Below are 25,146 nucleotides of genomic sequence, written 5' to 3' on the forward strand. Positions count from 1 at the left end.
TCAATTTAATAGAATCTATAAAGATTAATATTTTGTTAATAACATTGGTGTAACGTAGCTTAAGATTATAATACTAGAACAGAGAGTACTCCTACCATACTTTTCCCGTTGATGTCGAGAGGATAAGTTTTATCCTGTGAGATACGCAACTGACCTGGAAAAGAGAAATGGAAAATTAATACACAAGAGATGACATACATGAATAATTTGTATTATAATCCTCGTGTGATAACAGAGACAACGTTTTTGTAGCAAATTGAAGAATTATAAATAGACCTAAATCAAATTATTCATTTGTCATTATTTTATTATTCACATTTAGTTGACATTTATATGTGAAATGTTATCATGCCATGATTTTGTACTGCCATGAAGATAATTGAGTGTGACAATTAAAGTAGATTAATGAGAGACACAGTTAGAAGCAGTGTTGATCACTATTTGCCTCGTAAAAAATATGACATATTGAAAGTGTTGTTTGCAGAGAATGGTACATGACTTTAGGCAATACAACTAGAATATATGTATAGTACCTGTATTCAAGGTACCTTGACGTTAGATATAAATTTCTACTGTATTTTTTCTTTTATTGTATCTCAACCATCCCCCCACAATATAGTGATCGAATAATGATACAGTGATTAATAATATACATTAATCGATGAATAATAGTTATTATGACTTATAACTCTCAAAATAAACCTCTTCGATAAAATTTTAATATTATAAACATTAGTAGTCTATAGTAAGTATTCTAATATTTATTATAAACATTGTTCGGAATAGTGATTACGCTTGGATAGCCCATCGACCAATAGACATGGAGGCAAAGTTTGTTAATTTCACCATAGAAACCAGAAATATCAGTCAAAATTTTGATTCGAATCATAAACAAGGAGATTCTTTCCTCAAAATTTATTTTGATCGTTTCGGAATAAAATTATCAATCGAAAATGGATAACACAAGTGATGAGAAAATTTGTTGTGAAGCTTATCAAGTTGTGGAGGATGGAAAAACCTTCTGGAGTATGGATGATTTTTACCCAAAGGAATCAAAATCTTGCGAAAGTGTAATGCCATGTCCAAAGGAGCAAAATGCACAAAAAAGTTGCGCAAAAAAAGTAAGTTTGTTTTAAACCGAATTTTTTCTGTTAACATAATAATTATGTTCTCATTAAACTACCAGAGAGAAGAGTTGCTACATGTAAAATTCCAAACAAGATTACGTCTGATTTTTGAGATTGGTATTACAAATGTTGAGGATGATATGTAAAAAAGATATACCTGTGATTTAGATATTTTTAAACTATCATATTTAATGTTCAAATGTACATTTTTAGGTGTAAGTGTACGTCCAGTTAGTAAAACTACATTATTTCTTTTAAATCTATGATGAGGGACCGCCGTTTATTTCTTGTGATTTTATCTTCAAAATGACATACTAAATCGATCCCAACCAAAAATTTGATGACAGTTATTTTGGCACAGGGCGTAAACTTTAGCCCATTTTTGAGTTGACTTCGAGCTTGACAGTCTTAGTTTTTGTCCTCTTTCATTTAAAAAAAATGAGTCTAGGCTATATCTTCATTAATAGCTCAAATAATTATAGATACAGAGTTTGCTCCTACACAAATATTAGTCCTGTAACTTTGTAAGGATGTCAGTAAGTTGAAGTTTTAAAATTTAAACAGAAAGTATTGAAGCTCAGTTGAAAAAACACACATGTTTTAAATAAATAGAGCATTTAGGCTAGGTGAGATTAGGTGAGACTAGGTGAGAAAATTGTATACAAATTCCACAACATACAGTTGAACTTAGTTTGAAATTTATGTACAAAGACTTGGTAGAAGTAATAGATAGGTAATTAATACATAAATAGACAGTAAGTAGAATTTGTGAAAAATAATTATAAAAATAACTCAATTAAAGTCTTTACTTCCTTACTAAGAATTTTTCAAAATTTCAAGTTTAAAATGATTATTCTCATTAGTCTATATTCATTTATTCTACATTGTACAATATTGAACTTTAAAAATAAATTCATAAAACTAGAATTTATAGACCTATAAATAGACTTAAAAATAGGCTACATTTAATTAAATCGTTTTCTTATATTCACAGGAACTGTTAACATCTTTGAAATTATTATTTCAAATATTCGTCCTTATTGCCCTTTCCATGATATCTAACCAACATCCCTAACTGATAGATTTGTCAGCTATTCGATTATAAACTACTAACTTTCGGAGCATTGGAGGGTGGGAAGGTGATGAAATTTGGTAGATCTACGAACTGCGTCAATGAGCTTTGATCAAGTTTAGGCCAAACTAAAACTCAATCAATGAAAGTTTGTACTGGGAATGATTATCAACTCTGCAAATGTTGATTGAATATATTGAGTTGATCTTGTATTGAAATAGGAAATTTATGCTTAACAACAAACAATAATGCATGTATTTTGAAGCTTTTGTAATCCAATTAAATATTTCATTTTATAATAGGATTAAAATGTATAAAATAGAAAAATGACTGAATTACAACATTCCATACAAATTTCACAACATACAGTTGAATAACGTCAGACGGCATTCGAGATGAATCAAAACAATCATGAACAAATCTTACAGGACAGAAAATGATTGAATAAGCACAATAGATAATGATTGTTAAATAAGCAAACATAAAAATGATCATAACAGTTGAATACAGCTTGAGAAACATGTAATTGCTACTCTAGCATCAACGGGGGCGCGACAGTTGAGACCGACGACATTCGAGGCCCACGACCGTAGAGGACAGTTTTACAGTCCTCTACGGTCGTAGGCCTCGACAGTCGGGAGTGTACAAAAATTAGAGTGGCCTCAACTGTCGCCTAACGCAGTGGCCTAATTTGAGGCCACTTTTTCAGGAGTCCTCTACCGTCGCTGGTCTCGAATGTCGCTGGTCTCGACTGTCGGGCCTGTACAAAAATTAGAGACTCGCTTGCAGCAGGCGACAGTTGAGGACACATCCCACTGCGATTCCAGTTATAATGATTATAACTTATAAGTAGGGGTAAAGTGAGACTTCTGGAGAAAAGCTGCCCCCAAGCTGCCCCCAAATCTACCCCAAATCTGATTCTTGGTTCTAACCTTGCCCAATCCAATGTAATCTCATCTAACCTAACCTAGCCATACCCCTAATCTCACAATAAACCTCAAATGAAGATTTCCCACTTTTTTGGAGATGACACCCCATTTGTCAAGATTGAACAGAAAATAAGGGAAAACTAGATCCAATAACTAAGAAACCAAGAATAACTTTTTCAATTTGTCAAGATTGAACAGAAAAAGTAGATCCAATTTCTTGAATAACTAAGAATAATTTTTTTCAGTAAATCCATTATTTGTCAAGGGATCCTAACTCTGAAACTGAGCAACAAGCATTTTTATGTTGAGACCTTGCTTAAACCTCAGCACTAAACCCCCCCCCCACAGGGGGGGGGGGTTGGGGGCTTCACCCTCTGCCTTTAACCTGAACTACTTGAAAACTCACCTCAGGTTGTATTGAGAAGGAAAAATATATATAATAAAAATGTATAAGAAACAAGTCAAGTCAGATATATTACTTGTTGATCAGAGTGTACATCTTGATGAGAGTATTACCAAATATGAGTATATCACTCACACACCATATATTCAACAGACATTTAATTACAATGATGAAATTCGAATTAGTTTAAAACAAGAAGATATTTATACACTTCCAAGTAGAAGTTTTCTCATAATTGAAGGCGAAATCAAAGTGAAAGATAAGAATGATGTTGAAACCAAGGACTTTTCACTTATCAATAATGGAGTTGCATACCTATTTGATGAAATCAGATATGAATTGGGAGGGGTTGAAGTTGATCGCACACGTAATGTTGGATTGACAACAACCATGAAAAACTATCTACGTCAATCAAAACTCAATGAAAAAATTATGGAGAATGCAGGATGGAAGTTGACTGGATGGAAAAGTTTAGATAAATTCTGCTTTTGCATTCCTTTGGATATGTGGTTAGGTGTAATGGAAGACTATAGAAAAGTTCTATTAAATGTTCGTCAGGAAATTGTTCTATTAAAATCATCATCAGACTTAAATTGTATTGAATCAGAAACAGCAAAATCGGTGAAAATTGATATTACAAAACTACAATGGAAAGTACCCTACATACATGCTTCTGACACTGTTCGTCTTGATCTGCTGAGTTTAACACATAGTGATATACCAATTACCATTCCATTCAGATCATGGGAATTGCATGAATTTCCACAATTACCTGAAACTACTAATCTTCAATGGACAGTTAAGACAACTTCAAACATATTGAAACCTAGATTCATTATTCTTGGATTTCAAAAGAATAGGAAAAATGTTATAACTGCTAACAGGTCACATTTCGATTTCTGTAATCTGAACAATGTTAATCTCTATTTAAATGCTCAATCATTCCCCTATGAAAATATTGTTGGTAATAAACATTTATTGTATCACATGTTCTCTGAATTCCAAAATGAATACTATCCTTATAACAGCAGTACATCAATTGAGTATAAAACATTCGATGAATATGCACCATTGGTTGTTATAGACTGTAGTAAGCAAAATGAACTATTGAAATCTGGTGCAATAGACATAAAGTTGACATTGGAAACAACAAATAATTTCTCAGAAAAAACCAGTGCCTACTGTTTAATCCTCTATGATAATGAGTTTGAATATACACCACTGAGTGGAACAGTAAAAAGAGTATTATAAATCTTCTATAAAATAACAAAAACTAGACATTATTCAAATCAAAAGTATTATCTACAAATGTATCAATATTTTACCTTCAGCATCATCCCATTAATTTGTAGAATTGTTCTTGATCTCCAACCATTTTCTTCAAATTTAATTTTAAAGCATTTTATATTATTATTTGATTTATCAGCTTCTTTCAAAGCAAAATACTGACTGTGTATCCATATGAGCTTAGATTTTTCATTAAAGTTGAATAATGTTCTTGGTCTGGGTAACCAAACCTACATTTTTTTCTGGGTGTACTCACCTACATCTACAATTTCTTTCTGGGTGTACTCACCTAAACCTAAGATTTTTCACCTATATTTATTACATTTTTTTCATACCATTCTTTAAAAGAGATTCCAGAAGAAAGTGAGAATTGTTGGATTAAGTTTGGATCAGTCATATACTTCCATTCTTTTTCATTATTGAGATTGATGTTTGGTATGAAAGTTGCAGCTAATGGTATACATTGTAAAAAATGGAAAAAATTCTGAATCAAATTTTTGATATCAACATTAATATCTCTATTATTATCTTTATCATACAAATATCGACCAAATTTATCAACACTCATGATCTATTTTTATAATAAATGTTTAATACAACCTGAGGTGAGTTTTCAAGTAGTTCAGGTTAAAGGCAGAGGGTGAAGCCCCCAACCCCCCCCCCTGTGGGGGGGGGTTTAGTGCTGAGGTTTAAGCAAGGTCTCAACATAAAAATGCTTGTTGCTCAGTTTCAGAGTTAGGATCCCTTGACAAATAATGGATTTACTGAAAAAAATTATTCTTAGTTATTCAAGAAATTGGATCTACTTTTTCTGTTCAATCTTGACAAATGGAAAAAGTTATTCTTGGTTTCTTAGTTATTGGATCTAGTTTTCCCTTATTTTCTGTTCAATCTTGACAAATGGGGTGTCAATGGATTTGTTATTAGATTTACTGGAAAAAGTTACTCTTGTAGATTTTTTGTAAAATTAACGGTTTCTTAGTTATTCAAGAAATAAAAAAAAGCTGGATCTAGTTTTCCCATGAGATCCTTATTTTTTGTTCAATCTTGACAAATGGGGTGTCAATGGATTCGTTATTAGATTTACTGGAAAAAGTTACTCTTGTAGATTTTTTGTAAAATTAACGGTTTCTTAGTTATTCAAGAAATAAAAAAAAGCTGGATCTAGTTTTTTTTCTCCAAAAAAGTGGGAAATCTTCATTTGAGGTTTATTGTGAGATTAGGGGTATGGCTAGGTTAGGTTAGATGAGATTACATTGGATTGGGCAAGGTTAGAACCAAGAATCAGATTTGGGGCAGATTTGGGGGCAGCTTGGGGGCAGCTTTTCTCCAGAAGTCTCACTTTACCCGGGGGCGCGACAGTTGAGACCGACGACATTCGAGGCCCACGACCGTAGAGGACAGTTTTACAGTCCTCTACGGTCGCAGGTCTCGACTGTCGGGAGTGTACAAAAATTAGAGTGGCCTCAACTGTCGCCTAACGCAGGCGACATTTGAGGCCACTTTTTCAGGAGTCCTCTACCGTCGCTGGTCTCGAATGTCGCTGGTCTCGACTGTCGGGCCTGTACAAAAATTAGAGACTCGCTTGCAGCAGGCGACAGTTGAGGACACATCCCACTGCGATTCCAGTTATAATGATTACAACTTACATCATAACTTATACATATGATGTTATTATCATATGAAAGTAATCATGTGATTAAATCCATAAGCAACATCGTTAATGAAATAAATGAACAATTTTGTTTTTATGAGAAAAGCTCAATGTATATATAGATCAAGAAAATGTAAAATGTGAATGTGTGAAATTGATAAAAGTTATTAATTTGTAACAGGATATTGATTTGTAGAATAATATCCGACATCTATCATGAACTGAGAATTTGACATCAAAGTATCAAAAAGGTATTTACGAGTTTGAAAATTTCGTTTTTTATGATGAAGCAACTAAGGTTTATTTACAGTTGTAAAGTTGCAATACTTATTCATAATATGGAAGGAATAATGGGATATTATTCAATTGCTGGTGAATCCATACAAATTAAATGATAATATTCTTTTGGTGCTGTCTACCATTCTGGAGAGCCTAGCGCAGGCGACAGTTGAGGCCTCTTTTTCAGGAGTCCTCTACGGTCGCAGGTCTCGACTGTCGGGAGTGTACAGAAATTAGAGTGGTCTCAACTGTTGCCTAACGCAGGCGACATTTGAGGCCACTTTTTCAGGAGTCCTCCACCGTCGCTGGCCTCGAATGTCGCCTGTGTCTACCGTCGCTGGTCTCGACTGTCGCTGGTCTCTTCTGTCGTTTGCCTCGTTTGACATCGACCCCTGAGTTGGATACTGACTCTAGTAGTAAGAAGATTGTGAGTGTGGGAGCTAATGAAATCAGCTACACCTCTAATGACGAGCAGTTTTCTGAGAATGACCGTGTAATAACTCATAGTCACTCCTTTTCGCTAATAGAAAGCATAGGTTTAAATATTGTAAATACAGAAAGGTGTTCCTCACCTAAATGCGTTAAGAATTCCAAATTTTCCTGCTCCACAAATATAAATAGGCTTGAGATGGAGAATATGACACTAAAAAGTGAAATCAAAAAGTTGAGATCTGAATGGGACGCGGCAATACAAAGATCGATTGACAACGATATAAAATTAATGAGATTTATAGATAAATCTGTTGTCGATTGTGGATCTCAAAAAGAGAGTAAAAATCCAGGTGAGGTGTCGTTTGTTGATCGCGGAATTCAGACTGAGATCAATGAATACGTTATTGATTATGGAACTCAGACTGAACCGAGTATCGAAGACTTGCCAACTACAACTATTGAGAAACAATATGATTTTCAAAGCATTGCCACTCAAACGGAGTCAAGCAACAATCTGTCAACAAAGAAATGTAAGCCTGACTGCGATGGGTTGGATATAATACATCTCCGAGAAAATACAATAAAAATTTTAAATGAGAATAACAATCTCCTCCACACAGAAATTGAAGACTTGGGGAATGAATTAAGATCCAAATTTGACAAAATTAACTCCTTATTGCAAGAAATTGATGAGCTAAAAGAGACTGTATGCGGTCTAAAAAATAAAATCAAAGGAATGAACTCCATAAAAAATTCAAGAGTAACTTCTGAGCCTCCTTTCCCGCAGGTATTGAAAAATAAGAATAAAAAATCCTCAAACACTAAAAGCTTCAATCATGCAACACAGGGTATTATAAAACTATTTGCTGACAGCCATGGCAGAAGATTGAGCGATTTAATTTCAAGTAAATCCAGTTGTCGTCTCTCTAGCATTCTGAAGCCTGGATCTAATTTCTCCAAAGGGACTTCAGAGTGTGTGAATGAAGGTGAAAATCTATCTCACAATGACATGATGATAATAATGGGCGGTACAAATGACATTAATAGTGCCACACGGAATAACGATCTACTGAGCTCGATAAATAGTCTACTCCCAAAGCTGACATGTACTAGAATCCTACTTGCAAATATTCCACATAGGCACGACCTCCCTCCGATCTCACATATCAATAATCTCATATGTGACACCAATAATAAGATCGAATCAATTGCCAGTGAATTCAGGAACGTTGAAATATTGGATATGAATTAAAATATAAAGAATAAGATAATTTCTATTATCTTAATGCTTAATTTTATATCATAATTTCTCTTTTATTTCACAAGTGTTATATTATTGTTATTATTTTTTGACGTGCTCATACAATGTAAAGTTGTTCTGGCAATAAAGAACCTTGAATCTTGAACATCTTAAGGGTTGTAATACAGAATATGAAGGATGTAAGGAAAGCCTTTTGATACTGGAATAATTATTGAATCTTCTTTTTCCAGAGATCAAAGAAACCAATGAAACATAAAAAGTCCTGCAAACGACCGGCATCAGCTGGAACGAACCTATGCACAGGAAACTCATCTCAGCAGATGGCGAAACAAGGCCCAAAAAATAATTCCGAGTGTTCGATGAAAGTTAGTTCGTGTCCTCCAAAAGTGAACAAGGAGTGTGTGGTGATTCTACCGCCGACAGAACGGAAAAGCAACTGTGCGAATTTCAATCAGGAGTCTGCAGTCGAGAAGAGCAGCAATGAAACGATGTCATGTCCAATTTGCGCCAATATGCGCAATCAGACAGAACAACGGGGCTCACAAGGCTCTCGTGGCTCACAAGGTTCAATAGGTTCACAAGGCGCTCGTGGCTCACAGGGTTCAATAGGATCACAAGGAGGTCGTGGCTCACAAACCTTGCAGCGCTTGAGTAACTCCAGTCAACAGTCAGGTAAGCTAAAATAAAATAAATGGGAAATGTCTAATTTATAAGTTTCTGATTAATGAAGTTTGTATTGTATTGTGTCCGTACAGGTTAGCAGACTTCCTTGTAGAATAATGTTTGATTGATGTATGTTATGAGGGATCTGTTGTGTTGAAATAGGAGGGATGGTAGATATTAGATTAAACTTTGACGTGTCATATACTGCGGGATCGTTGCTCCCTTAATGCAGTTCAGTAATTGTGACGAACAAGTAAAGTAAAGTAAGTAAAGTAAAGTAATGGAACTAAACATTTGTTTTGAATTCACTTGAAACTGATATCCAATTTAACATATTTTTAAGCTCTGTACAGGCTTGAGCGCCACAATCACGCGTATTTAACTTTCCATCAGCTGATGATATGCTTATTATATCTGTACTCGTAAAGATGTGAGATATTAAAATGAGCATGGCACCAACTGATGAAAAGCAAAATGCGCGTGTATGTGGCGCATACGTCTGTACGTACATTTATGAAAGATCTACCTAATGACTATATCAGGACCAGGAGTTTATCTATCTACCTTGCAAGATACTATACAGTACAATAGAATATAACACGGAATATATTACCTGGAATGGAAAACAATCTAGAAGCTGTCAGGATGTTTGGATCCTGTACTGTATTTCTCCAAAGTTCTAAACAATCATGAATCATCGAAAAATGAGAATACAGTAGTATGCTTTTTGTATTTAATTATATGAGTATTTATTTAAAATTACGAGTATTACTAGTCTACTTTTCGTGCATGTGTTTACCTTATGTAGTTTCGGTCAAGATCTTCAAGGATTAGAATTCAAGACATTCAGGATCCAAGTTAGTATTTACAGATTTTGTATTTGATGAGAATCAACAATATTACAATATAACAAGATTCACAATCGAATATTGAACTGCAATAACTGAAAATATATAACTGTCAATTGTAACTGCGATTGAAATACAATAACTGCAATTGAAAGAGTAGAATGCAAAAATATCAAAGAGTATAATATTAGTAGGCTACTTTGTCAATATTTGATTGATCGGGGAAAAAATGTTCCCTTCAGAGAGAAATAAATGTTTCACTTTGGTCCCTGAATGCATAAGCAAATATTTTTACTCATTTTTCAACTATATTCACATATTTTCTCGAATATGTGATAAAATGTATAGCTTTACAACTAAGTGACTAATATCGGCTGTAATATATAATTTTTCAATTATAGTGGAAAGCTATTTCCACTTAATTTTTCATATATTTCCTCAATAATATTCAACAATTTCACCTGACACAGGACGAAGAAGCAGCACTGGGAGCTTGAAACAGGGAAGCTGTCACGATTCAGCAGTGGCAAAGAGCAGTTGTGGAACGGTGGCAAGCAGGGTGTGTTCCTGTCCACAGACGAAATCCTCCCAAAACACGGCATGTGACAACAACGATGATCAACAAATCTCAACAACATCCTGCAACGATGATCAACAAATCTCAAAGCCATCTTGCAACGATGACCAAGTGGCCAAACAAGGCAATCGCCAGATAGCAATCAAAATGTGCCTTGAGAAACCCAACGACAACATGAACTGTGGAGATGGGGCCGCCACCAGTTACCCCTGCAACATTGTCATGGACTTCTTGAAAACGGGTGACCAGCAACCGAAACGCGTCAAGCTTTCTCTCCAAATCTACATCAACGGCGATAAGCCGAAATCAGCTCAGCTCGCCATTCAAAGTGTGGACTGCTGTTCATGCAGCAATTAGATTCCAATCAAACTTACATACAATTTTTAAATTATAAGTTATTTACCCTAAACCTTTTGCAAGATAAAAAAATGAAAGTTCATCTTTATAGAGATTTTGGTTAACCAGGACACAAGCTGCAAGCATAAATTAGGGGACAACTGACTTGCAATCTATGATGTTATCTAATTGTAGTCTACCAAATAATGATGCTTTACTATTAGTAAAATTCAATTGTGAACAGTGTATCGAATTAAATATGTATTTTACACAACAAGGTGATACTCCATGATCATTATTATAAAAAAACAATCAAGCATTTATTATTGAACTAAAATCCGTCTTAGTAATGTAGAGTCTTTAAATCAATTGAATTTTAATTCTTGGTTCAAACGGCAATAAAACAGTACGGCTCTCCAAACCACAACTTTCCCAGATTACAATAAATCTTGAAGGCGAACGTACAACGCAACAGACAGACGAAGGAAATTACAAATGAATCTAGACGTGAATAGATATTATTTCAAGGAGGGTTTTTTCTCTGTCTGTTTACATACGGAGACAGGTCCGTTTGTTGCTGTATCCTTTGTCCTTTGAATGTACTCATAATATGTTGTTTTCACGATTGAAAGAGATATCTTCCAAATCACATTGATTGTGCTCTTGATAATAAATTATAATAATCAATCTACAGTTTTAATTAGCTACAAGGCAATAAGCTGACTAGGTGCAATCATTAGCAGTAAATTTCATGACACACAATTCATCTCAAACATAATAATTATCATACAATGTTGTCAGGAGCTTGGAAGATGCCATTTTTCTTGCCTAAGAGTACTCCATACTTGTAACACTGAAGTTCACATCTTCATACACGTGTGTATCATACACAGTGCATTCATTAAACATAATATAACGAGGCTTAATAAAGAGGCACATTTTATACATAGCGTTAGATATAGTAATGAAGACTACTTCATGTTATGTCGTAATAGTTGAAAGTTAGTAATTTACAAATAGGCTGCTTATATAGGCTGTTTTAATAGGCCAAGTCATTGCCTTGGTGACGTCATTGCATGATGACGTGCGAATTCAGCCCTCATACTGAAACAAAACTTGGTTAATCACCCAAGTACTTGGAAGTGCTCTGCAGGGTTTGTTGAGAAGCAGGTGGATTTTATCAGTGTCCTAAACTTCACATATCCTCTCACGCTTATCACATGGGTTATGAGCTAACACTTACTTTCTCATCATTTAGGAGGATGGGAACACTCACTCAATCGCTTTGACACGTTTTTGACTGCTGCAATAAATGGATAGAACTCTCTTTATTTATGAATTTGTAAAAGATATGCTAATCTCAACTATGAGATAAAGAAGTTCCAACAATGAAGATGTGAAATATATAACTAGAGACCCCCTGGGTAGAAGAACTCGCTCATGAACTGCTTTATTGATCTCTGAGATCCGCAACTTGTAATTATACAGAGTTGGTGAGAATATTATGGAAACAGCTAAATATATATTTTCCAAGTATGATAATACTAGTAGTTTTGTGAACAGTAGACCTCGCGCAGTTAAAAACTACAGTCTCCATCAGAGTGAATTATGTTCTGTCCTGACGTGTCGGCGAGATATCGGTGTGTAAACAACTAATGGCTGTTTTAAATGTTGTATCGACAATAGTTATAATTATTAATTATAATTATCATCATTTGAATGCTATTAATTTGTTGTAAACAACTATGCTACAACAATATCATCAAAAGCTTACCAAGTTGAAAGCAGAGAAAAGTCGGGGGAAAAAATACTATGCTACTTCAAGTTATCCACTACTAAATTGCCTCACTGCATGCAATTAATAGTCCACACAACAGCTTTTTTTCACTAAGTTACATTGGGATATTGAATTGCATGCGTCATCGCATGCAATTTATGATCCACTCGACAGCTGATTTATGATAATAATTCTATAGTCGTTGTTGTCCAACGAACTTGACCTGTTCGAGGAATTCGTGTTCAAAATTTGAAGCTGATTGATCAATTCTCTCTAAAGTTCTTGTCGAACGTACAAACAGACACTAAACGACTTTGGGCTCTAGTAAGTCAAAAGTGAGAACTTCGCTAACGCTCGTTCAATAAAACTCGAAAGATTTAGTCTTTGGGAAGTCTATAATAGCTTCATTCGTTCTAATAATTACAATGAATAGTGGAATACACAGTTCAAGAAAAAATCTTCCACTTGGATAGATTATTATTCAATTTATTAGTTAAATACAACACGTGTATGTACATAAGAACACATTCCAGAAAGAAAACTGTTCACTTGAATAAAATTTTCATTCAATTCATAATTCGTAAGTACACACTCCACGAAGAGAACTATTCTCTTAAATATATTGATCTAAGTCATAGGCAAATTGCTGTCTGAACAGCGTTCCGAAAGAAAACTACACACATACCTTCCCAATAGTTTTTCTTAAAACATACATAGGACACAAATCCTGATAGCATCGTTAAGAGAATGTGATCTTTCAACAACTGCGTATAAATAATGCTCTAAGACTCACTTGCAATGCACTAATTCAGGAGAATTTGTTGGCAGGCGCCCATTCAACATGCATATCATCAACAAATTACAAACACAACAAATGAGCGATTGAAAAACGGCAAAGTAGCAACGAAAAACATATATAGATATCTTAATAGGTTGAAAAGCACACACTGGAGCAGAACATATAGATATAGAGACTTAGCAAACGGTGAATGAACGTCTATAAATAAGAAGTGTGTCAAGGAATCCTGCCGGGATCCGGAGCCCCGTTCACAGCTATGCTACTTTATCATTATTTATTACTGTTGTTTCCATTTTTTCAAACATCGATCATTGATGTCAACACAAATTGAATCTCTCAACAGCTCAAGGGTACTTTTTTCAATGAAGTTTTGCATAAATTATCTAGGAAGGAATGAGTTGAGACTGTACTGGATTGGATGAGCAGGAGATAAACGAAATAGACAGTAGCAATACATGTTTGGAAAGGAATTGAACGGTTTAGAATTCGTTGATTATTCCGTTTCTAAGTCCTTTGATTCTTGATTATTTAATTAAATAAAAATGAAATGAATTTTTGTCATAGTCATTCAATTTCATGCGTCATCGCATGCAATTTATGATCCACTCGACAGCTGATTTATGATGAATAATTCTATAGTCGTTGTTGTCCAACGAACTTGACCTGTTCGAGGAATTCGTGTTCAAAATTTGAAGCTGATTGATCAATTCTCTCTAAAGTTCTTGTCGAACGTACAAACAGACACTAAACGACTTTGGGCTCTAGTAAGTCAAAAGTGAGAACTTCGCTAACGCTCGTTCAATAAATCTCGAAAGATTCAGTCTTTGGGAAGTCTATAATAACTTCATTCGTTCTAATAATTACAATGAATAGTGGAATACACAGTTCAAGAAAAAATCTTCCACTTGGATAGATTATTATTCAATTTATTAGTTAAATACAACACGTGTATGTACATAAGAACACATTCCAGAAAGAAAACTGTTCACTTGAATAAAATTTTCATTCAAGTCATAATTCGTAAGTACACACTCCACGAAGAGAACTATTCTCTTAAATATATTGATCTAAGTCATAGGCAAATTGCTGTCTGAACAGCGTTCCGAAAGAAAACTACACACATACCTTCCCAATAGTTTTTCTTAAAACATACATAGGACACAAATCCTGATAGCATCGTTAAGAGAATGTGATCTTTCAACAACTGCGTATAAATAATGCTCTAAGACTCACTTGCAATGCACTAATTCAGGAGAATTTGTTGGCAGGCGCCCATTCAACATGCATATCATCAACAAATTACAAACACAACAAATGAGCGATTGAAAAACGGCAAAGTAGCAACGAAAAACATATATAGATATCTTAATAGGTTGAAAAGCACACACTGGAGCAGAACATATAGATATAGAGACTTAGCAAACGGTGAATGAACGTCTATAAATAAGAAGTGTGTCAAGGAATCCTGCCGGGATCCGGAGCCCCGTTCACAGCTATGCTACTTTATCATTATTTATTACTGTTGTTTCCATTTTTTCAAACATCGATCATTGATGTCAACACAAATTGAATCTCTCAACAGCTCAAGGGTACTTTTTTCAATGAAGTTTTGCATAAATTATCTAGGAAGGAATGAGTTGAGAATGTACTGGATTGGATGAGCAGGAGATAAACGAAATAGACAGTAGCAATACATGTTTGGAAAGGAATTGAACGGTTTAGAATTCGTTGATTATTCCGTTTCTAAGTCCTTTGATTCTTGAGTATTCAATTAAATAAAAATGAAATGAATTTTTGTCATAGTCATTCAATTTCAGCTGTTTTACATCCATGAGATCAAGCCGGTAAACAGCTGATTGTAGAACAAATAAACATATGATTCTCATTACAGCATACTATACTGTAATAAAATCATATTTTTTCTTTACAGTCTTGTTTTCTTACAGTCAATCTTTTCTTTACGTGTTGACATCAATGTTTCCTAGTTCCGAATTTGGAATAGCAAAACTGGAACAAAAACCGCCTTTTAGCGCTTCAGGTGGAAATTTTGTCAACTACAATCAAGAAATTCCTGATTCGAAACTTGTAAACTAGGTTATGTTTATAGAATGCATGTAGTAATGTCAGCACAAGCAGGTAATGTTTACTGTTTCTCAATTATTCTTTTCTAGATTATTATGACGGAAAATAGTGTAAGTTACTTGAACGTGAATGTCTTTTGCAGTGTTCGAATGAAATTCTAGTCTCGGCTAACGCCTCGACTAGAAACATCATTCTCGCCTGCAAAAGGGGCCTTCCCGTCCTTGTGACTTAAGATACTATTAAATTATTCTATCCTAACTATTCTATTTTGGGAAAGCATGAGAAGTTATTTTAAATTTCCTCTCTTGAAACTTTTGTCACAATGTTCACTTCCAATTTTTTAGTCCTTCAACAATTCTGAAGAGTGAAGAATTATGTGTTAAAAATGAACTAATGTGGAAGATTTGATATAATAGAATAAGTCTGAAGATGTTGAAGATGAATTAATAGAAACTGTGATAGAGCGGACAACGTTCTGTAGTATTTAGTGAAAGGTAGTCTTAAGTGTTTCATTTGAATGGAGTATGAAAAATATTGCTAGTCTATTGTTTAAACTTGAGTATTGACTATTTAAAATTTCAACTCCCAGAAATTGGTACAAATTAACTCCGGTTTACAGGTATAGTTGAAAAGGATAATTCTATGCAATGCAATTTTCAAGTAGTCCTACTCTAATAGTAATTTTATCCTGAATTTGCTTGTGGTCTAAGTCAAGACACATTACGTTGATACAGTATTTCCATTCTCAATTTGCTGTTCTGATCTGAAACTTTCACACAAATTGTCCAACAATTTTCGGGCGAACTTCTGGAGTTAGTGCATTACGAGTATAGTGTTGGTGCCACCTGAGCTGGCTACAAATGAAACACTAGCCGTAGTGTAGCTCACACAGTACACAGAGCATGTTGCTGCTGCCACCAAATTGAGGTCTCACTGTGAAATGATCGCATCGCATCGCATCGCATCGCACTATCCAGGTCAGCCGTCCTTGGCTCACAAAGCCCTAACTGAATAAACTGGCTTCGAGCTGTTTGCAACTACACTATACCTATGTTGTGCCACCAAACACACAGACTGCCACATCGTAATATAGCTATAGACAAATGATTGCACTTTATATTATCATGGCCGGGGGCGGTCCGTTGTTCAGCTTCCATATCGGGAGACTCGAATTAGGCAGGCACGAGAGCATCTCTAATAAGAGACGGGAGGTGTAATCTCTCTCCTCTCCTTCTTATTCCTTCCTTCCTTCTTCCTCTCCTTCACGTCCGCTCCTCTCATCATCGCTACTTGCATCTTAAATATCAATTTGCTTCGCTTTTAACGCTCTGTTGAACCACTCGTTTAACTATCTCTAATTACAACAATTAAACAGGTCTCATTAATTTTCGCTAATTTAACTAACAGCGACCGGATTTGGGATAAGGAAAGCAGTTTGGAATCAGAACTAAGAAATAGTTGTAACTGTGTGAGTAGCAAAGAATATTATTTATGTGGATGCTAGTGATTGTTTTATCTACTTCGTTCTTTTCATCACTATTATATCATGAAATATGAGAGTTTTGAAGGTCAGGATAGTAGAACTTATTCCAATTACTTTTGAGATTTTTATTGGTATTGCTCTAGAGTTACAAGAGTCGCTTTGTGATTGGAGATAATTATTGTTATAGATCTAGAAACATGAAAATTTCATGAGGAATTTATTTATTGGATATACAAACAATACAATAGTAAGAAGAGAAAACCGGCTATCGCACAAAACGTATTCTATTTCTGAATGTTGTCTCAAATCGTCCAAATATTATGTATTCCAGTCAAATTGTCGTTTTTCACGAAACAGACCAGAAAGAATTTTTCTCCACGCTTCTATATGTATTTTGGGGCACTGAATTCGAATATAAAATTTCTTGACACGCCAGGGGGCGGCTTCACCCCCAAAACCCCAAAAATTTCGCACTTTTTTCAATTTTCCCATTTAATCTCGAAAACCTTGAGTTTCTCAAGAAAAATCATTCTAGATAAAATTGAAGAGAATAAAATTTCCAATGAATTGAGTGGTCGCGTAGAACTCTACCACTCATGGTTCCGGAGCTACGAGTTTTCAAAATGGAGTATTTTTCACCCTTCACAACTTGAATATTTTTCTAGTAATGATGAACAACCACACATCACGTGAAAGAACAATTAATTCTGAACAGGATTCTATGGAAATTTTTGAATTTAGTAGTGGGGAGAGGGAAATACACCCAAAAATAGAAAATCATGTCCTACAGCCAAAATAAAAGTTTTCATTATAATACCTTTTCAAGCCTTCATAACAAAAAATCATATTCCGGCTCATATCATATTACAAGGTTCATTTAACATCAATTGAATGTGTATTTGAAAAAAAAATTCAAGGGTGGAAATACCCCTCCAACACCCTCCCCCCACCGTTAGTCCAGTCAGATGTTCGTTTTTCAGGAAACAGCCCCGAAAGAATTTTTCTCGACGGTTCTATTATTTTTGGGGGCGCTGAATTCGAATCTGAAATTTCCTGATACTTCAGAGGGCGGCTTCACCCCTTAAACCTCGAAAAACCCCAAAAATTCCGGATTTTTTTTCAATACTCCCATTCAATCTCAAAAACCTTGAGTTTCTCGTGAAAAATCATTCCCAAAAAAATAAAAGAGAATAAAATTTCCAATAAATTTAAATTTATTTTTATTTATATTTAAATTTATTTATATTTCCTGGTCGCGCAGGACTACCATTTTCGATTCCGGAGCTACGAATTTATCGCTCATGCATCGGCCGGTTTGAGCGTCAGTGTGAATTTAGCTTTCGTACAGCTATCTACTCGCTCTCGAGGCTGTAAGATTCAGGAAATTCGTCCTGAATCTGCCTAAATATTAGTGTCTTTTAATATTATAGGAAATTCGGCCTATAAATTTATTCGTGTACATAAATTGCATTTTCGTTTTACGTGAAAAGTTACCCACGTTTCATATTAATTAGTGAAAAGTGAATGCCAGAACTCAATTTTTAGTTTTTGTTTTTATCAATAGTCAAGTCATAGTTTTATATATCCAGACAGTAAACTTCATCTTAGAACGGGAAAACAGCAAGGAACCAACTTTAACAATCGCATTTCGGATAGATCAGTTTGCATAATTTCACCTATCTTTTCCTCTCATCTATACTATCCAACTGACCACCTTTCACCTCAAATATAAGTAGGCAAGCAATTCGATTCACGACATGTTGGATTTGGGAATTGGTGAGTACCTTTTCTGATTTTCTATGTGTTCTATGTATGTGTTTTTTTCTGAATGGATATATTATTCAACTCAAAGATTTGATTCGTTTTATACAGTCCACTTCAGAGCATTTAAAAATTGTAGTTTGTAATATTTAAATTTGAAGAACCAGTATTTATGTACCAATCAATTTAATGAAAATTCATAGCTCCGGAACCGAAAATGGTATAGTTTTGTGCGACCTCTCAATTCATTGGAAATTTTATTATCTCCAATTTTTTACTAAATGCTTCCTCTCGAAAAACTCGAAGTTTTCGAGGTTAAACGAAAAACTTGTAAAAAAATCCGAAATTTTGGAGGTTTTGGGGGTTTTGGGAGTGAAACCGCCCTCTAATGTGTCAAACAATTTCAGATTCGAATTCAGCGCCCCAAAATACATATAGAACCGTTGAGAAAAATGTTTTCGGGACTAGTTTTTGAAAAGTGACTTTTCAACTGGACTACTGATGAATATTATGTGACCAATTTATTTATTTATTTATCACATTGTGTACAAATACTTGACATGAGGAAAGGCACAACAGGCTCATGCCCAAAACTGTCCCATTTCCAATTTATACTATACTCTCCAAATAAAAATGTTGGGTCACTTTCACTTTTCAAAATACAATTTACACTCTTCAATACTCAGATGAACAAGGAAATATTGAATCAAATACATACTATTAGAGTCTAGAATCAAAAAATCTAGAACAGTAACTTAACCGTATTCAAAAAGTCTAAATTTTGAATTAAACTAGAAATTTTTTAGCTAAAAACTTCACACTTTACAAAAAAACACAGCTGTTTTATTTTATTTTTGAATTTACATATTCAAAGTTACGTATCTTGTGAAAAACTTGAGGTGAAAAATCCGAAAAATAGTCTAAATTGTAGAGAATTTTCTCCTCTTTTCACTCCCATGAATCATTTTTCTGATTTCAACATCGTTCAAAAGTTACAGCCAATTGAAAAAATGATGATTTTCATTTTCTAATTTTTTTGCGATTTTACTGTTATTCGAGAGTCTCAAAATCGAGTATGATACATGATAGAAACATGCAATTGGTCTTAAATGGAAGATAATTTTATGTTCTATAAGCTTATTCGACTTAAATCTATAGTATATCAATTTTTATGATCGCACAACTGTTGAGACTGTGAAAATGAGGAAAACATCGCCAAATTCATGAATTTTTTAAACAATCGTATCATACTTCACGCATATATTTCAACAGAAATCATTCACGTCACCTAAAAGAGGATAATCTTTTCTTCAAATCAAGACCAAGTAAATTTTTTTATCATTTTGGGTTACCGAGATAAACAGTTTTGAAAAAATATTTTTTTGTGTATGGAAATAAGGGCTAAAGTACACTCGAGAAGGAATTTTTTATTTTTCGACCGAATTTGACTTGTGATGCATGATTTTGAACCGCCGTGACGAGCCGAGATCAATGAGCTGTGGTACGAGAAGATCTGACCATTCTGTCAAAATGTATAGGTGTTTGAAGTTTTGATCCTCTTGGGTGAACCCCCCCCCACCCGGAAATTATGAAATGAAGAGTATCTAACGGGTGATTCTCATAGAACATAACCCTCTTCAGATGATTTCAGCCGAAATATATATATATTTTTGTTAGGAAGGCCTTGAAAAGGTTATGAATGAAAACCTTGTATTTTGACTGAAGGATTTGATTTTATTTTTTACTGAAGGATTCTATTTTTGTTTGTACCTCCCTCCACCACCACAAAATTTGAAAATTCCCAAGGTATCCTGCTCAGGATTCATTGTCCTTTCACGTGATGTGTGGTTTTTGATAATTACTAGAAAAAGATTCAAGTTGTAAAGGACGAAAGTGGTGAGTTTACATAATTTTGAAAACCCCTTGGAAAATACTCCTTTTTTGAAAATTCGTAGCTCCGGAACCATAAATGGTAGAGTTCTACGCGACCACTCAATCTATTGGAATTTTTATTTTTTTTAATTTTGTTTGATGTGATTTTTCTTGAGAAACTAGAAGTTTTCGTGATTAAATGGGAAAACTGAAAAAAGTCCGAAATTTTGGGGGTTTTGGGGGTGAAGCCGCCCCCTGGCGCGTCAGCAAATTTCAGATTCGAATTCAGAGAGCCAAATTACATAAAGTACTGTCGAGAAAATTTCTTTTGGGGCTGTTTCCTGAAAAACGACCATTTGACTGGACTAATGTCCAGAAAATCAAAATGAAAAATCAATATCAAAGAAACAATTTCAGAAGTTAATAATCGGAAGTTAAGTAGAAAACTAATAACATGAATCTATTTATGACAATAAATATATTCTTACAGACTATTAGTGAAGATTGGACAGGACAATATTGCATTATTTTGTACAAATATAGTAAAAATCAGAATAACAGTAAGGCATCTGCATTAATAAGAATCAAATTACTCTACTAATAGTTCTCAAATTGGAAAACATGGAGGGCATTGTAAAGGGGTAAAGCTATGAATTTTCTATTATCGCACAGATTACAAAACTGATGTTGATCATGAAAATATAATTCAGTCCAATGAAAGATCCACGAAGATTGGGGGTATATTTGTTTAGTTCTAGCTCCAGGAATTCGGCACTTACACTTATTATGATGTGGTTCATTCATGGTTATTATTTAGTTGAATAGTAATAGGATCAATTCATGCAGCCTAGAGTCCTTAAGCGACCCACACTTTGGCAGCTGCTGGCTCAAGTTATAAATAAGTTCCAATTCCAAATTTAGATATTAGCAAGGGAGTTATCCAGTATGTTTGTCTTATTGTATTTATCTTTAACATTATTGCGTTAATGAGATTGTGACAAAAACAGTCATCACAATTTAATAGTAATCTTAGTTCATCATTATTCAGTACAGTAGATGAAAACTATGATAATATAATAATGTACTAGATAAACTATCTTGAAGTGAAACGTATTTGACCGTATCCAACTTAATGATAATGTTCCTGCAAACTTTAAACAGATTAATCATCCTAGAAAGTTCAAAACAATAGTACACAACTGGTTGATGAGCAAAGGAAGACAGAACATAGAAAACATTATTTCAAATAACAACTAACCACCTAATGACTTACTTACTAAACACTAACTAATTAATAATACACACAAAAAACTAACAAAACCTACTCTAGAACATGGTACGCCATAGTGGAGTAGGTCAATTTCCACACAGAAAAAACTAAACAAGTAGAGGACACATTAAAATAATCTTTTGTAACTAACTATTGTATGTAATATTGTAATTTATCTAATATTTTGTGTAATTGATGATGCAGTTTTAGTTTTTTTTGGGAAATAAACATTTATTTATTTATTCTTATTTAATGATACGGAAGATAATGTAGAATAATTGAAAGACAATAATGAACGAAATGAAGCATACTGAGTTATTAACACAGGAAACACAATGAGAGAAATCAGAATACAAGAACAAATAAATAATTAGTAGATGAATAGTATAAACTATAATTAGTAGACTTGATTTATTTTAAAAATTCATTGAAAAAGACCAACAGTAAATTGTGATATGAAATGATAGTAGAAGAAATTGTTGAAGCGTGTCGATGGCGATGTAGAGGGGTCACATGCAGAGATTCACACATGTCACTTGTATTTTTAGCAATTTTTTACAAGTGAAATGTGTGATATTCATTTTCTTGCTAAGCCACTTAATCATTCTTCAATATTGTCATAACGAATTAACCTCCCAAGATATTCAAAAGAAGCCGAAAATAAGTACTTCTTCAAAACTTTCTCGGAACGTTCCATAGTCAACTGGTTTGGCTAGAGGAATTTGGCAATTTACTTGATAATTTATTGGGGTTTAGAACGTAAACATTTCGGAAGATTGAGGTGGGGGTTCCTGGATATTGGATGAATAACTTATTGTTGATATAGTTGATGACTACACTAGAATTGTTTGAAATAATCTTGTGGATATTCTTTTCATACATACCCACTTTTTCAATAATTTTAGGGATTGATGGAACTAATTTAATTATTCTCTAATTAAATACTTTCCATTTTTATCAGATTGAGTTTATCATTAGCTTTGTACTTCAATTTCACTGGCAGCGTTCATGTTCTTGGCTATGAGAATTGAAAAATAAATTAAATGCATAGTATTCATAGTAATCGAAGATGATAGAAGATAGATTGAAGAAAGAGAAGAATTGCTTTTAGATGTATATGGAAAAGGTCAATGATTTAGTGTTCAGTGATTCATTGATCAATTCTAGTATGAACTCAATAAAAATGAAATGTATTCCATAAAAATAAATTAGTAAACAGATACAAAACAACAAAAACTGGTCAAGAAATATAATATTTGTAATAAGTGATAGTTAATAACATTTTCACGTTTGAATTTGTTGAATAGAAGCGTTTTGAATAGAATAGAAGCGAAACATTATTTACGCTTGAATTTGTTGAATACACGCTTGTATCTTTTACGCTTGTATTTCGTCAGAATATTGAGTTTTTGACACAATTTCCTTCAAATCAATTTGAATTGAGTTTGACAGTGAAGGGATATGAGGTATGTTGAAAATTTCTTCCCATAATTCACTTTCGTTTAGGTTGACTACCTGTTAACGTAACCACCAATAAGAGCCCTACAAATATCACATTTTCAAGATTGTAAATTTAACTCCTGGCTCGTAAATAAAAGATTCAGCTGATCTATGAACGATGGTTAAAGAAATAGCATGAACAAAATTTAAAAGGTTCTGTATTCTCAACACAGAAGATTATTTTTATAAAAAATATATTTTTCCAATTTGAGAGTTCAGAAGAATAGCCAATTTATATTTAGTGGCATGATAAGGTGAAACGCATAAGTGAATTGCTGTAAGTAAGGTTATTTTTATGTCTCTTGATATGTTTAGATTCCTTGAAATATTTCAAAATATACTGCCTTATGTCTTCCTACTTCTTTCTACAACATGAATCAATCTAGACATTATATTCAGTTGAAAATTGCAATCACCAACCACAATAATCTAGTAAGAAACATAATAAACTAGCCTCTTTGTAATGTAATGTGTATTTATTTACTTATTTATTTTATTCGTGTTTTTAATTACGGATTACAAATTTATATATTTTTTAGATTACAATGCTGCTCACCCAAGATTTACAAAAATCGAAGACAACAACTACTTGAATATTCTCAATAACCGATCAGGCTTTGTTCTGCCACACAATTCAAAAATATTTCCAAAGGGCTCAAGAATTCTACCATTATTTTTGATAAGTCAATCTCTATCAAAACAAAAAGAATTGGAGAGAAGTAAAAGCAATGAATCACACACGTCTATAAACACATCAACCCAGATCAACAACGAAACTCCATTGATAAGAAATCCTGAGAATTCCATGATTGACAGAGAAAAAATTATGAAGAGTGGGGAAGTACATAGTGAGAATAAAAATTTAAACCCGGTTATCCAAGGTAATGAATACAGAGATGCCGGGGAGCAATCTAGCACAAAATCAAATGAAGATATTATGTTAGAGATGACAACTGAGAAGCTAGTAAATTCAAAAATTGTTTCAAAGAATGATGAAACCAACGATTGTCACGATGATAATGACGTTGGTCCAACATTGGAATTTCGAATAAATGTACCAGTTCATTTACGAATTGCTAAGGATAGAAATGGAAATGGATTCAATCTGAAATCAATTGATTTGGGACAATCAAAAAAGATAATGAAGAACGATGATCACGATCAAAACCTTTTAGATGAAAACAGTGATCAAGATTGGTTTAGAGATTATTCAGAATCTGAAAGAACTGAGAAGAATATTGCAGAAAAAGCTGTAAAACACACTGATAAACCGTTTTCATTAGTGAAATTTGTGAGTAACTTGTTCCACAGCGATCCCAATTCCAGGAAGAAGAGTTCAATGGACGATTATGAAGATGAGGATCTTATTGTGGAAGAAGAATTATTTGGCAAAAATGGATTGTTCGATGTTGAAGAAACAACATCACGAAAAACAAGGATTGGAGGTTCGTTCTGGATTAACCATGATCCTGACTTCAACATGAATTCACAACATGCTGGGGACAAATTTGCATCTAAAAACAGCCGCAACACGGATGAAACCCCGATTGAAAGTGGTGAAACCGCGGGAGAAGAGTCTTTTGAGTCCGCCAGAGTTATTATGCCACTCTGGGGAGAAACAAGGATGCCCAAAGATGGGTCAGGACTCTGGAATGCTAATGGTCTAACAGTGCAGAATGGGCAACAAATTCTAGAAGGTATAAATGATTCTAAATTTCCTCAAAAAGCAAGTCT

The 25,146-nt window shown here is 34.0% G+C and overlaps 3 protein-coding genes across 4 annotated transcripts in view; 1 reads left to right on the forward strand and 2 right to left on the reverse strand.

Moving 5' to 3' along the window:
- The window catches only part of LOC120353648, a 516,732-nt gene that overhangs the window by 348,333 nt on the left and 143,253 nt on the right, over window positions 1–25,146 (reverse strand). The window lies entirely within an intron of this gene.
- LOC111053713 overlaps window positions 1–25,146 on the reverse strand; it is a 431,544-nt gene that overhangs the window by 320,991 nt on the left and 85,407 nt on the right. The window lies entirely within an intron of this gene.
- On the forward strand, window positions 518–11,145 carry LOC111053795. The gene is made up of 3 exons (XM_039437699.1): window positions 518–1,121; window positions 8,675–9,116; window positions 10,426–11,145. Exons 1-3 carry the CDS (start codon window positions 954–956, stop codon window positions 10,887–10,889), a joined length of 1,074 nt encoding a protein of 357 aa, XP_039293633.1. The 5' UTR covers window positions 518–953; the 3' UTR covers window positions 10,890–11,145.

This window comes from Nilaparvata lugens, chromosome 11, assembly GCF_014356525.2.
Source record: "Nilaparvata lugens isolate BPH chromosome 11, ASM1435652v1, whole genome shotgun sequence".
Classification (NCBI taxonomy): Eukaryota; Metazoa; Arthropoda; class Insecta; order Hemiptera; family Delphacidae; genus Nilaparvata; species Nilaparvata lugens.

Coding starts and splice junctions, on each gene's coding strand:
- LOC111053795 (XM_039437699.1), top strand. CDS start 954: ATGGATAACACAAGTGATGAGAAAATTTGTTGTGAAGCTTATCAAGTT. Junction 1,122..8,674: donor AAAAAAGTTGCGCAAAAAAA/GTAAGTTTGTTT, acceptor TTCTTTTTCCAG/AGATCAAAGAAACCAATGAA. Junction 9,117..10,425: donor TAACTCCAGTCAACAGTCAG/GTAAGCTAAAAT, acceptor CACCTGACACAG/GACGAAGAAGCAGCACTGGG.